Here is a 14,287-nt window from a genome sequence, read left to right as displayed (position 1 = left end):
GAGAGATGGAGTATAAAATGAGGACGTGAAGTTATTCACTTTGGTAGGAAGAATAGAAAAACAAAATATTTTTAAAAAAGTGTTAAAACTTGTCAATGTTGATAGAGGGGCTTTGGCAGTCCCATAGGAAGAATATAGAAAAGTTACCTGAGCATGCAATTAGAAGGCAAATGGCAAGTTAGTCTTCGTTGCAAGAGAATTGGAATGCACGAATAAAGAAGTCTTGCTACAATTGTACAGGGCTTTGGTGAGTCCAGATCTGGAGTACTGTGCAGTTTTCGTCTCCATGTTTAAGGATATATTTGCATTGGAGGCAGTATGCTGAAGGTTCACTAAATTGGTTCCTGGCTGAGTAAATTGGGTCTTTACTCTCTGGAGTTAGCAGAATGAGTGACAATCTCATTAAAACATACAAGATTCTGAAAAGGCTCGACAGGGTAGACACAGAGGCTGTTTCTGCTGGCTGGGGAATCTGGAACATGGCGGGGCACAGTATCAGGGTAAGAGAATGGTCATTTAGGACTGAGAGGAGGAGAAATTGCTTCACTCAAAAGTTGTGAATCTTTGGAATTCTCTACCCGAGGGTTGTGGATGCTCCATCATTGAATGCATTTAAGGCTGAGGGAGTTAGATTTTTGGACTCTCAGGGGGTTGAAGCGTATGGGGAGAAGCGGGAAAGAAGAATTCAAGCCAAAAATCAGGCATGACCATATTGAAAAATGGAGTAGGCTAAAGGGTCGCATAGTTTACTCCTGTTCCTATTTCTTAAATTCCCAGTTCCTAGAAGGTCAAGAACAAGGAACACAGATATGGGATTAAATGTAAGAATTTTAAGACAGAGCGCATAGAATTTTGTTTTTTGTTTACAAAGGACACGGAAACCGTGGAATTCACTGCACGAGTTAGTGACAGTGGCAGAAATCGCATCCATGTTTACAAATGGGTTATGCAATGTATAAAGTGATATGGGATCAGTGCAGGCAGATGGGAGTGGGATATTGCTCATGTGGAGGACACTGACTGTTTGGACCACTTTGTAATTTCAACATAATTCAATGTGTTTGGCCTTAGATCTAAAGACCAGCTAATGTGTTTCTGTTGGTATTAATTGCAGGAGGACCAACACTGTGTTCTGCACGAACTTCAACATTTCTCTGAACAGGCGGTCAAAGGGTATTTAAAGATTACAGAATCTCCACAACATCTTTAACCAAGAATCCATGTAATATTTCAAAACACTGGATATTTTACTTGGTGACTGATCCATCAGAACTTCACAATGACGTTTACACAAATATAGCATGCACAGTCAAAGAGATGTATGTCTCATTTTGTCTAAATTGATTTCTGTTATGTGCCTTGAGACATTTTCTATAGTAAAAATGTATAAATGTAAATTTATTTTTTTTTGGTAAAGATGGTGAAGGAATTTAGACCGTCCAGCAAATTCTTCCACAGAATCTATTTGCATTTTTTTTATTCATTCACAAGATGTGGGCTTCACTGGATGGGCCAGCATTTATTGCCCATCCCTAGTTGCCCTTGAGAAGGTGGTGGTGAGCTGCTTTCTTGAACCGCTGCAGTCCATGTGGTGTAGGTACAGTCACAGTGCTGTTAGGGAGGGAGTTCCAGGATTTTGACCCAATGACAGTGAAGGAACGGTGATATATTTCCAAGTCAGGATGGTGAGCGACTCGGAAGGGAACTTCCAGGTGGTGGTGTTCCCATCCATCTGCTGCCCTTGTCCTTCTAGATGGTAGCAGTCATGGGTTTGGAAGGTGCTGTCTAAGGACCCTTGGTGAATTCCTGCAGTGCATCTTGTAGATGGTACACACTGCTGCTACTGTGCGTTGCTGGTGGAGGGAGTGAATGTTTGTGGATGTTGGTGTCAATCAAGTGGGTTGCCTTGTCTTGGACAGTGTCATGCTTCTTCAGTGTTGTGGGAGCTGCAGTCATCCAGGCAAGTGGGGAATATTCCATCACACTCCTGACTTGTGCCTTGTAGATGGTGGACAGGCTTTGGGGAGTCAGGAGGTGAGTTTCTCGTCGCACAATTCCTAGCCTCTGACCTGCTCTTGTAGCCACAGCTACATATAGCATTTTAACATAGAACCTAAGCTGTGGCTCCCACTTCTCTCTTCAATGACAAATGCTTTTAACTCTGATAGCCCACATCATCACCATTCCAGTTATTAATCGTCATACATGTTAAATGCCTCATGACTTCAGTCCCAAGGAACAGGAGGAGGCCACTCAGCCCCTTGAGCCTGGTCTGCTATATAATTATAAGCATGACTGATCTACATTAACCCCATTGATACACGTTGGTTCCATACCCTTACTCAACAAAATCTAGTTCTGATGAAGGGTCGCCTCAATCTGTTTATCTCTCCACAGATGCTGTCTGACCTGCTGAGTATTTCCAGTGTTTTCTGTTTTTATTTCTGATTTTCTGCATCGGCAGGATTTTGCTTTTGTAAAAAATCTTATCTACTCAGTTTTGAAATTTTCAACTGATCTCCAGACTCAACAACTTTTTGGGAGAGGGTTCCAGATTTTCACAATCTTTTGTGTGAAGAAGTGCTTCCTGATGTCACCCTTGAACAGCCTGGCTCTCACTTTAAGGCTAGTCTCTTGGTCTCGACTCCCCCTCTCCACCAAAGGAAATAGTTTCTATCTGTACTATCAAATTGCTTAATTATCTTAAATACCTCTTTTAGAGCACCCCTTAATCTTCCACACTCAAGGCAACACAAGCCTAGTCTGTGCAATCTGTCTTCAAAATTTAAGCCTTTTAGCCCCTAAATTTGCTTTTTTTAAAAAAATGTCTTTCTGCACCTTTGTTCAGGATAAAGCACAGCTCTGTTGACTCACATGGTTAACAGCTTGTTAACACTGAAAACATTCATTAGTGCAAATTATAAACTTTAAAGATTTGATTATTAAAGAAAAAAATAAGTTTAAAGTAAATTTGATAAGTTCTCCTATGTAGTTTGTATGTTAACGGTTCTGATACATGAGATCATTGTAAAGTTTGTAATTTAGCAAAATGAAAACCAACCGCCTTCAGGCTGAGAGCCATCTTCCTCAGATTTTTCTTCTGTTTCACACAGGCTGTCATGCTCCTTGATGCAGTCCTCAAGGAGGTGTCTAAATGTCACCTCCTGCTTTATGGGGGCCACTCCTACATGGTCAGAGGGTGACCCCGGCTCACCCTCCGTCATCTTCACAATGGAGCGGGCAGCTTTGAAAGACAGAGATCCACTCGGCAGGCATTTCACATCAACAGCCTCAAATGGTGCATGATCTGATCTGGTGCATGCACTGGTCATGCTTTCAGCCTCCTTTCTTGAGCTGCTCTCATTCACAGCTACAGCCTGCCACTCACTGCTTGTCACAACTTCTGTCGGCTTCAAATCATTGATGACCTCGGGACCTCTGGGCAAAGCAGCTGGAGAATTCGAGTCAGACGGGCTGATTTCAACTTGTGGTTTGTCTATGCCATTGGCTGCGGTCTGCGTGTGACCTACCCCCAGATATTTAGCTTGCACATCATAGGTATGTTCAATCATTATGGCCTCCCGATCTGTAATCCCTATTGAACGCTTATCTTCTGTACATCCGTTTTCAGCTTTAACCAGCTCGTGCTGTGCAAGGTCACACTTCGCAATCACACCAAGCACTGTGTCCACCACAGGTTCTGTTCCAGTAATACCACACACAGGCGCTACACTGTCCACCATCTCCTCCGATACAGTTTGCAATTTTAACACACCATTGGATTTCACCTGCAGGAAGTTCAAACAGTTTAGTGTCGCTTGGTTGGCATCAACACACAGAGGCTGCAAATTTTCCATTGGTACAGTTCCTGCAGCAGTGCAAGATTTAAGGATGGGATTTTGTAAACTATCCACCCCATTATCCTCTTTGCAGTTCCCGCTGAAGTCACTTGTTCCTTTAGACTCCGTGTGTGCATTTGGCACTTTGTAAAATCCAGCCTGAATGCAATTTACTGCACTCCATTTACTCCCTGCAGTGTCTGGTTCAGATGGTCTGGGTTTAGCTTGGAAGGCATCACACCTGCTTGTGGAATCTGCAGCATCCTCTTCACTTTTCACTTCCAAACAGACACTGAATGTACCTGCTTCTGGGCTCGGCTGTTCCAAAGCCTCTTCCATCTTCTCCTGTTCCGCATCGATCTGTTCAATGTTGTCTTTCTCTCCTAGAGTGAGCACAGTGGATGCAGGGGAAGCAGACTGACTGAGGTTGAGTGAGGACTGGCTGTAAGGCGCTGGGACATTCTGGAAGTAGCTGCTTCCATTCTGCACATAGTTTCTGTGGGCCTCCCGGAAGGAAAGCTGAGGGTCGTTAAGGATGTAGTAGTCTGTCCGGCTGAGGCCATGTTTGGCAGTGCCAATTAGCAGATCACGGTCATGTTTGCCACACTCCCACCATACCGGCAGGTACAGGCTGGGCCGGCACAGTTTCAGCCGCTCATTCAGCTGCGGGCTCCGGAGTACCTGCTCCCGAACTTTCCTCAACAGTTCAATGCGGTACAGAGTCCTTGAAGCACGTTCTTCTGTGATGGGCTCAACAAAAATGCTTGGATCTGAAGGCTCTGAAATGGTAAAAAAAAAAATACTGTCCATTAGAACACCATGCTTTGTAAATTCACCTAAGGGTATCCCTCATTAGCCAGATGTGTAACAGAGGCAGAAACTCAGCATCACACTCCGTGTGTAGACTAAATTTGGAAGGCTATTCGGCTCCTTGAGTCTGCTCTGCTATTCAATAAGATCATGGCTGATCTGATTGTGGCCTTAGCTCCACTTTCCTGCTCTTCCCCCATCACCCTCAACTCCTTGTTGATCAAAAATCTGTCGATCTCAGCCTTGAATATATTCAATGACCCAGCCTCCACTGCTCTCGGGGAAGAGAATTCCAAACACTAACAACCTTTTGAGAGAAAAAATTCCTCATTCCTGTCTTGAACGGGAGGCCCCTTATTTTTAAACTGTGCCTCCTAGATCTAGATTTTCCTCTGGAGGGAAACATTTTCTCAACATCTACCCTGTGAAGCCCCCTCAAAATCTTATGTTTCAATAACAGCACCTATCATTTTCCCAGGAGTCAACCGAGTGAGCCTTCTCTGAACTGCTTCCAGTACAAGAATGTCCCCTCTTAAGTAAGGTAACCAAAACTACACAGTCCTGTGTGTGGTCTCACCAATGCCTTGTACAGCTGTACAATGGCTTCCCTAATTTTATACTCCATCCCCCTTGCAATAAAGGCAAAAATTTCATTTGCCTTCCTAACTACTTGTTATACTTGTGTGTGAACCTTTTTTGATTCATGTATAAGGACACCCAGGTCCCTGTTTATCACAACATTCTGCAGTCTCTCTTTATTTAAATAATCCTCTGCTTTTCTATTCTTCCTGCCAAAGTGGATAACCTCTCATTTTCCCACATTATAATCCATCTGCCAAATTGTGCCCACTCACTTAACCTATCTATATCCCTTTGCAGACTCATTCTAAGCTCGCACACATTGTCCTTGTGATCTAGATATGTGTACTCTCACTGCAGGGACACTGATCACTGACAAAGCCAGGAAAGCCTAGGCACAGGTTGGCTTAAACCAAAGTTCAGGGCTTCCTCCCAACTGGTGTGCGCTGATATCTGAGTAGAATACCCATTTTACCAGCAACAGAATACTGGCAAATGTAACACTGCTTGTCCAGCTGGGGCCATTTTGGGCATTGGCTGGAAAGGTAATCTTGCTAACCCAGCTCTAGTGACAGGTCTAAGCCTCCAAGCCCAATGAGCCAAGTTGGCTGGTCAGTCGTCAACCTGGAGTACTCTAGGCTTGCCTCAGGTATTGAATTACTACATCAGAGGCAGGTAATCAGCCACGTTCTGTTTGAATGGCAGAACAGGCTTGATGGGCCAAATGGCTGACTTTTGCTTCTCCACTCCTGTCGCAAACGATGACTTGGCTTCAGTCATATCATCAGGTCCTTGAGCTTGAAGTTTACTCAACCCTGCTTAAAATTCCATTTTGTAATATTCAGCAACTTACAAATTACCGCAGGTGCTGGGATTCAACTGAGACAGTGCACTACTATTAAGTGAAGGGAAGTTACTACTGTGGAATGGAAACCTTGCACCATTTCAAACACTTTGGGTCAGCAGCAAGTACTGGTCAGGAACTACAGGGTGCAAACTTGGAATGAAGCATCTTCTGCTCTACCCCAACAACTAGCTTTTACCTCAACTGCAGAACAAGCTCCCTACCGTGCCACCATGACCCATCCGTTCCCGCCGCAGCCAACCTTCATCTCCTTTAAGGGCCATGTCCATTTACTGCCACTTATGCACCAGTTTAAAAAAAATTCTTTCATAGGATGTGGGCGTCGCTGACTAGGCCAGCATTTATTACCCAACTGTAATTAGCCTTAAGAAAGTTGTGATGAGCTTCCTTTTTGAAACGCTGCAGTCCAAGTGGTGTAGGTACACCCACAATGCTGTTAGGGAGGGAGTTCCAAGATTTTGACCCAGCGACAGTGAAGGAACTGTGATATTTTTTTCTAAATCAGGATCGTGAGTGGTTTGGAGGAGAACTTCCAGGTGGTGGTGTTCCCATCTACCTGCTGCCCTTGACCTTCTAGATGATAGTGGTTGTGGGTTTGGAAGGTGCTGCCTAAGGAACTTTGGTGAATTCCTACAGTGTATCTTGTAGATGGTACACACTGCTGCCACTGTTCATTGGTGGTGGGAGGGAGTGAATGTTTGTGGATGTGGTGCCAATCAAGTGGGCTGCTTTGTCCTGGACGGTGTCAAGCTTCTTGAGTGTTGTGGGAGCTGCACTCATCCAGGCAAGTGGGAAGTACTCTATCACACTTCTGACTTGTGCCTTGTAGATGGTGGACAGGCTTTGGGGAATCAGGTGGTGAGTCACCTGCCCCAAGATTCCTAGCCTCTGATCTGTGCTTGCAGCCACAGTATTTATACGGCTAGTCCGGTTGCGTTTCTAGTCAATGGTAACTCCCAGGATGTTGATACTGGGGGATTCAGTGATGATAATGCCATTGAATGTCATGGGGTGATGGTTAGATTCTCTCTTGTTGGAGATGGTCATTGCTGCCACTTGTGTGGCATGAATGTTACTTGCCACTTGTCAGCCCAGGCCTGGATATTGTACAGGTCTTGCTGCATTTGCACATGGGCTGCTTCAGTATCTGAGGAGTCGCTAATAGTGCTGAACATTTGCCAATGATTGCACAACGTCCTCACTTCTGACCTTATATGGAAGGAAGATAATTGATGAAGCAGCTGAAAATGGTTGGGCTGAGAACACTACTCTGAGGAACTCCTGTAGTGATGACTGATCTCCAACAACCACAGCCACCTTCCTTTGTGCTAGGTGTGACTCCAACCAGCAGAGAGTTTGCTCCCGCTTCCCACTGACTCCAGTTTTGCTAGGGTTCCTTGATGCCACACTCAGTCAAACGTTGTCTTGATGTCAAGGGCATTGAGTCTCACCTCACGAGTTCAGCTCTTTTGCCCATGTTTGGACCAAGGCAGTAATAAAGTCAGGAGTTAAGTGGCCCTGGCATCACGCTGGCACCGAAATTCATTTACCACATTACTCGTTTGTGTGATAGGCAGAACGCCGGCGTCAGTGTGATGCTATGCATGTGGGCCATACGTCCCAAAGACTGGCTTAGCGTATCAAACAGCATGTCCCAGCCAATGTTCGCAACAGGCACAGTACAGACTGTACCCAACCAGCGCATGCTTGCAAAACTGACAACACAGTGTCCAACATTAGATGTGATTCCACAATTAGGCAACATTTGCTCAACAATCCTCAGTGTGCTAAGAATTACGCTGACAACCTAGTCAAGATTGTCAGTTGGGCTTACAGTGTGGCGCATCTGCGAGTACTAGAAGCTACATATATTAATACACAGTGCCTTGTCCTTTGCAGACAGTAAAAGACTAGACACACATTGCACCTCTTTCAGCTAAATGAAATAAGTGACACCCGTTCGTTGACTCACTGCTCAGGGAAATGCCTTGTTCAGAGTCAAACTGCCTGGTTTAAATTTCAAACAATGCTTGGCAGTTAACTGCCAGTCACAATCACTGGTGCATTCTTCATGGCAATGCCACTTGCCAACCAATCAGCACTTTCTTCACATCCAGTATAAATTGTTGTTTTTCCCTTATATTGGTATTCTTGCAAAACAAAAAGCTTCTATGTCTCTTTTTTCATGTTTTTGTCTATTTTTGAACCAACGCTGTAATGAGGTCAGGAACTGAGTGGCCCTGGCAGAACTCAGCATCAGTGAGCAGGTTATTGCTAAGCAAGTACGGCTTGATAGCACTGTTGATGACCCCTTCCGTTACTTTACTGATGATCGATAGTAGGCTGATGGGGCAGTAATTAGCTGGGTTGGATGTGTTTTTTCTGTACAGGACATACCAGGGCAATTTTCCACATTGCAGGGTAGATACCAGTGTTGCAGCTGTGCTGGAACAGCTTGGCTAGGGGTGCGGCAAGTTCTGGAGCACAAGTCTTCACTACCTACACCACATGGACTGCAGTGGCTCAAGAAGGCAGGTCACCACCTTATCAAGGGCAACTAGGGATGGGCAATAAATTTGGCCCAGCTAGAGCTCACATCCCGTGAATGAAGAAACTGTACTATTGTCGGAATACTGTCAGCGCCCATTGCCACTGCAATATCCAGTACCTTCAGCCATTTCTTGATATCATGTGAAGAGAATTGAATTGGCTGAAGACTGGCATCTGTGATGCTGGGGACCTTTGGACGAGGCCAAGATGGATCATCCAAGCGCCATGTCTGACTAAAGATTGTTGCAAATGTTTCAGCCTTATCTTTTGCACTTGTGTGCTAGGTTCTTCCATCCTTGAGGATAGGGATATTTGTGGAGCCTCCTCCTCCACTGAGTTGTTCAATTGCCCACTACCACGCAGGACTGCAGAGCTTAGATCTGATCCGTTGGTTGTGGAGTCGCTTAGCTCTATCACTTGCTGCTTATGCTGTTTAGCATACAAGTAGTCCTCTGTTGTAGCTTCACCAGGTTGACATCTCATTTTTAGATATGCCTGGTGCTGCTCCTGGCATGCCCTCCTGCACTCTTCATTGAACCATGGTTGATCCCCTGGCTTGGTGGTAATGGTAGAGTGGGATACATGCCAGGCCTTGGGGTTACAGATTGTGGTTGAGTATAATTCTGCTGCTGCTGTCGGCCCACAGTGCCTCATGGTTACCCAGTCTTGAAATGCTTGATCTGTTTGAAATCTGTCCCATTTAGCATTGTGGTTGTCACACAACACGATTGAGGGCATCCTCTATGTGAAGACAGGACTTTGTGTCTCCACAACAATTGTGCGGTGGTCATCCTACCAATACTGCTATGGACAGATGCATCTGTGGCAGGCAGGTTGGCAAGGATGAGGTCAAGTATGTTTTTTCCCTCATTGGTTCCCTCACCACATGCCACAGGCCTAGCTTAGCAGCTACGTCCTTTAGGACTCAGCCAGCTTGGTCTGCACTGGGCTACCGAGCCACTCTTGGGTGATGGACATTGAAGTCCTCCATCCATAGTGCATTCTGCGCCCTTGCCACTCTCAGTGCTTCCTCCATGTAGTGTTCAACATGGAGGAGCACTAATTCATCAGCTGAATCGGGGGGGCGGGGGGGGGGGGGTGCGGCGGTGGAGGGTATGGTTATCGGCTGAGGTTTCCTTGCCCATGTTTGACCTGATGCATTGAGACTTCATGTGCTTTGGAGCCAATGTTGAGGACTCCCAGGGCAGCTCCCTCCGACTGTATAACACTGTGCCGCCACCTCAGTGCAACTAAAGAGCCCACAAATAGAAACTGGACTACAACTGCCCCAGATGGGCAATTTATTTGGTAAAATCTGAGGATCCATATGGCTGAATGCAGTTGCAACTGAAGAGAGGCAACGTGATGTACAAACTTTCCATGCTGCCTGTAGAGCTCAGCTACTTATTCTGATTTTGGTTAGAATTCATCTGGTCTTAAAGACTACATTTCCTACCCTTTTCCCCTCAATTCTTCCTTCTAAGGCACTGACCCATGGTAAAGTACAACTGTCAGTCACTGTCCCGCTGCTAACCCATGTGACCATCGTCCCTCCAACTGCAAGACTGAAGAGAGTGTGCTGGGCAACAGGTTGAACCCATCACCCAACATCCAGCCGTTCACTTTCCAGCAAGAGTCGCTTGATGATGATTACGAGCAAAAATGGAGATCAATTTCCCCTCATCCCCACTCAAGTGTTGCGGGGGTCATTGGTAGTGTCTCTTATCACTGCTCCATCTGAGATCAATCAACTCAAGAAGGGCTAGGAAAGAACCTGGGCTCCTTCTGGATTGCCTCAACGTGGTGCTCTGATTATCCAGCCAAGCATGAACTAGAGTGAAATTTGACACACCATGGAACAACAACTGGTCAGAATACTTACCTTCTTTCCGCTGAGGCAACCGGCACACATTTCGGCACATGGCCATGAAGCTTCGGAAATATCTCTCCAGGCTCCCATCCGTTTTTCTCTCCAGCTTGGCAAAGCTGCGGAATTGGTTCCAATTAAACTGCTTCCTGTCAGGATCGTACACCACACCAAACGTCGAGACCACACGATAGAAATCTGTCTGCTCCCTCCTTGTCCATCTAAACAGGAGATAAGAAATGCAAGTTGAACATCTTTGGACAAGACCCAGAGGAAAACCCCATCATCCAATTATCAAATGAGAGGACAGAGAGGAAATGAGGATTCAAGAAATCAAGATATTGGGCTTTGTGGCACTTTCCTAACCACCCAGCAACCAGAGGGAATAGGATGAAGTGGATTGGTCTATCAGAAGTGTGATGGGCTGAATGGCCTGTAAAGTTTTAGCTGATCAACACTCACTGTCAGGACTCGCTCGTGAACTCTAGCATGGGATAATGTCTTCAGGAGGGAAAAGGAAAAGTGATGGAGAAAAAGGTTCCTCTAATTCCCACAATGTACCAAATTACTGCAAGCTAGTAGAATCTGTAACCGAGTAAAGTTCCTGTGACATGAGCAGATCTCGAAACACGTTTATTGCTTGAGCATTGTTAGAATTTGTGTTTTGTAAATCTACTCAAGTTAATCTGCCAATCACACTACAGGGGATGAAACAAACTGAAGCTCTAAAGTACTGCACTGGCGCAAAGTCTGAACTTATTTTTGAAAGCAAAGATCAGTTTAGTTTTGGTAAGTTACTTGTGAGAGCTAATGCGCTTCTTTAATTTTGGGGGAGTGTCCTAAACTCTCAAATACAGTAAATATTTGGACCCGTATTTTTAAAATCCACCATCATTTACCGTTGCTGGATGTCCATGGTAACAATGTCCATTTCTGGTACTCTTCCCCAGATCTCGTCCTGCGGATACCAGCGACGCCGGCTATTGCGAGCCAAAGATTCCATCCTCACCAGCTCCTTACGATTGCAGCGTTGATAAGCTGTTATGAGACGACGGAGGCGAGCCGTGAGCACTGACGCAACTGGCCACTGCGGGCGGTCAATGTCTGTACCATCCTGGGCTTCAGAAACAAACAATTGGAGCTACCCGTTAGCCAATACTGTGTGGGAAATCCAGGTAATTACAACCCATGATATTCCAGAGTAATAGACAACTTAACTTTCTGAGCATAGAACGTTACAGCACAGAAGTAGGCCATTCAGCCCATCACAAAAACATATGAGAATTAGGAGGATTAGGTCATTCAGCCCCTCCAGCCTGCTCTGCCATTCAACAAGATCATGGCTGATCTGATTGTGGCCTCAAATTCACTTTCCTATCTGCCCCCCATAACCCTTGACATCCCTGCTAATCAAAAATCTATCTAACTCAGCCTTGAATATGTTCTTACTACCTGTTTTTATATTTCTAGCTAGCTTTCTCCCACACACTAATTTCTCTCTCCTTATTACTTTTTTAGTCATTCTTTGCTGATTTCTAAAACCTGTCGAATCTTCTGACTTACCACTAATCTTCGCAGTATTGTACGCTTATTATTTCAATTGGATACTATCTGTGGCTTCCTTAGTTAGCCATGGATGGCGCATTCTTCTCCTAGAGTCTTTCTATCTCAATGGAATATATCTTTGCCAAGAGATATGGAATTTCTCCTTAAATGTCTGCTCTCTGTGGAAGAGAATTCCAAACGCCAAAACCCCTCTGCAAAAAAACATTTTTCTTATCTCAGTTTTAAATGGGAGACCCCTAATTTTTAAACTGTCCCCTGGTTCTAGACTCCCTCACAAGGAGAAATATTCTCTTAGCAACTATCTTGTCAGGTCCCTCAGGATCTTATATGCTTCAATCAGATCACCACTTATTCCTCTGAACTCCAATGGGTATTGGCCCAACTTTTCCTCATAAGACAACTCATTCAACCCAGAAGTCAGTCGAGTGGACTTATCTGAACTGCTTCTAAAGTAAGTATATCCTTTCTCAAGTGAGGAGACTAAAACTGTACAGTACTCCTCATGTGGTCTTACCAACGCTCTGAATAACTGTAGTATAGTTGCCCTACTTTTGTACTCAATTTCCCTTGCAATAAATGGCAAGATTCCATTTGCCTTCGTAATCACTTGCTGCACCTGTGTACTAAACTTTGTGAGATTCACGTGCCAAGACACCCAGATTCCTCTGTAGAGTTCTGCAGTCTATCCACATTCAAATAATATGCTGCTTTTCCATTCTTCTTGCCAAAGTGTTAAAGTTCATATTTTCCCCACATTAGACTCCATCTGCCAATTTTTTGCCCACTCACTTAACCTTTCTGAATTCCTTTGTAGATTCTTTATTCTCTTGACAACATACTTCCCTACCTATGTTTGTGTAATCAGCGAATTTAGCTGTCAAACATTCAGTCCCTTTAATTCAAGGTTATAGATTGTAAATAGTTGAGTCCTTGTGGCACTCCACTAGTAACAGTTTTCCAACTGAAAGTGGCACATTTATTCCTTTCTCCTTCCTCTTTGCTAACCAATCCTCTATCCATGCTAATTTGTTACTGCCTATCCCATGAACTCTTACTTTGTGAAGTAACCGTTGGTGCAGACCTTGTCGAATGCCTTTTGGAAATCCAAGTACACCACAGGTTCCCCTTTATCCACTTTGCTTGTTACTTCCTCAAAGAACTCTAATAAATTAGTAAAACACGATTTCCTTTTCACAAATCATGCTGACTCGGCCTGGTTGTATTATGATTTTCTAAATGTTCTGCTATTACCTGCTTAATAATGGATTCCAGCATTTCCCTATGACGGACGTTAGGCTAACTGGCCTATAGTTTCCTGTTTTCTGTGTCCCTCTTTTCTTGAATAGAGCTGTTGCATTAGCTTTTTCCAATCCGATTGGACCTTTCTAGAATCTAGGGAATTTTGGAAAATCAGGACCAATGCATCTACTATCTCTGCAGCCACTTCTTTTAAGACCCTAGGCTGAAATCCATCAGGTCCAGAGCACTTGTTGGCCTTTAGTTCTAACAGTTTTCCCAGTATCTTTTCCCTAGTGATTGTTTTAAGTTCCTTCCTCCCTTTTACCTCTTGATTTTTCAAGTATTCTTGGGATGCATTTTATGTCTTCTATAGTGAAGGCAGATGTAAAATATCTGGTCAACGCTTCTGCCATTTCCTTGTTTCCCATTATTACTTCTCCAGTCTCAACCTTAAAGGGACCGAAGTTTTCTTAGCTACTCTTTTCCTTTTAAATATTTGTAGAAACTCTTACTATCTGTTTTTATATTTCTAGCTAGCTTTCTCCCATACTCTTAATTTCTCTCTCCTTATTACTTTTTTAGTCATTCTTTGCTGATTTCTAAAACCTGTCCAATCTTCTGACTTACCACTAATCTTCGCAGTATTGTACGTTTATTATTTCAATTGGATACTATCTGTAGCTTCCTTAGTTAGCCACAGATGGCGCATCCTTCTCCTAGAGCTTTTTTTCTCAATGGAATATATCTTTGCTGAGAGTTATGGAATTTCTCCTTAAATGTCTGCCACTGTTTCCTTACTGTGCTACCTTTTAACCTATTTTCCCAGTTCAGCCAACTCTGCCCTCATACCTTATTTAAATTTAAGACATTAGTCTTCACACCTCTCACCCACAAACTGAATGCGAAATTCTATCATGTTATGATCACTGTTGCCTAGAGGCTCCTTTACTGTGAGATCATTACTTAATTATA

General features: G+C 44.2%; 1 protein-coding gene across 3 annotated transcripts in view; it reads right to left on the bottom strand.

The window, feature by feature from the left end:
- The window catches only part of chd6 (chromodomain helicase DNA binding protein 6), a 242,710-nt gene that overhangs the window by 31,535 nt on the left and 196,888 nt on the right, over positions 1-14,287 (bottom strand). For all 3 annotated transcript variants that reach the window (XM_041204558.1, XM_041204557.1, XM_041204559.1), the window contains 3 exons: positions 11,410-11,629; positions 10,526-10,731; positions 3,062-4,618 (listed from right to left, as the gene is read on the bottom strand). In XM_041204558.1, the coding sequence (XP_041060492.1) occupies positions 3,062-4,618; positions 10,526-10,731; positions 11,410-11,629 (1,983 nt within the window). The remainder of the gene's footprint in view (positions 1-3,061; positions 4,619-10,525; positions 10,732-11,409; positions 11,630-14,287) is intronic.

The sequence above is a fragment of the Carcharodon carcharias genome, chromosome 14, assembly GCF_017639515.1.
Source record: "Carcharodon carcharias isolate sCarCar2 chromosome 14, sCarCar2.pri, whole genome shotgun sequence".
NCBI classification, from domain to species: domain Eukaryota; kingdom Metazoa; phylum Chordata; class Chondrichthyes; order Lamniformes; family Lamnidae; genus Carcharodon; species Carcharodon carcharias.
This window is presented reverse-complemented; position numbering and strand designations above follow the sequence as displayed.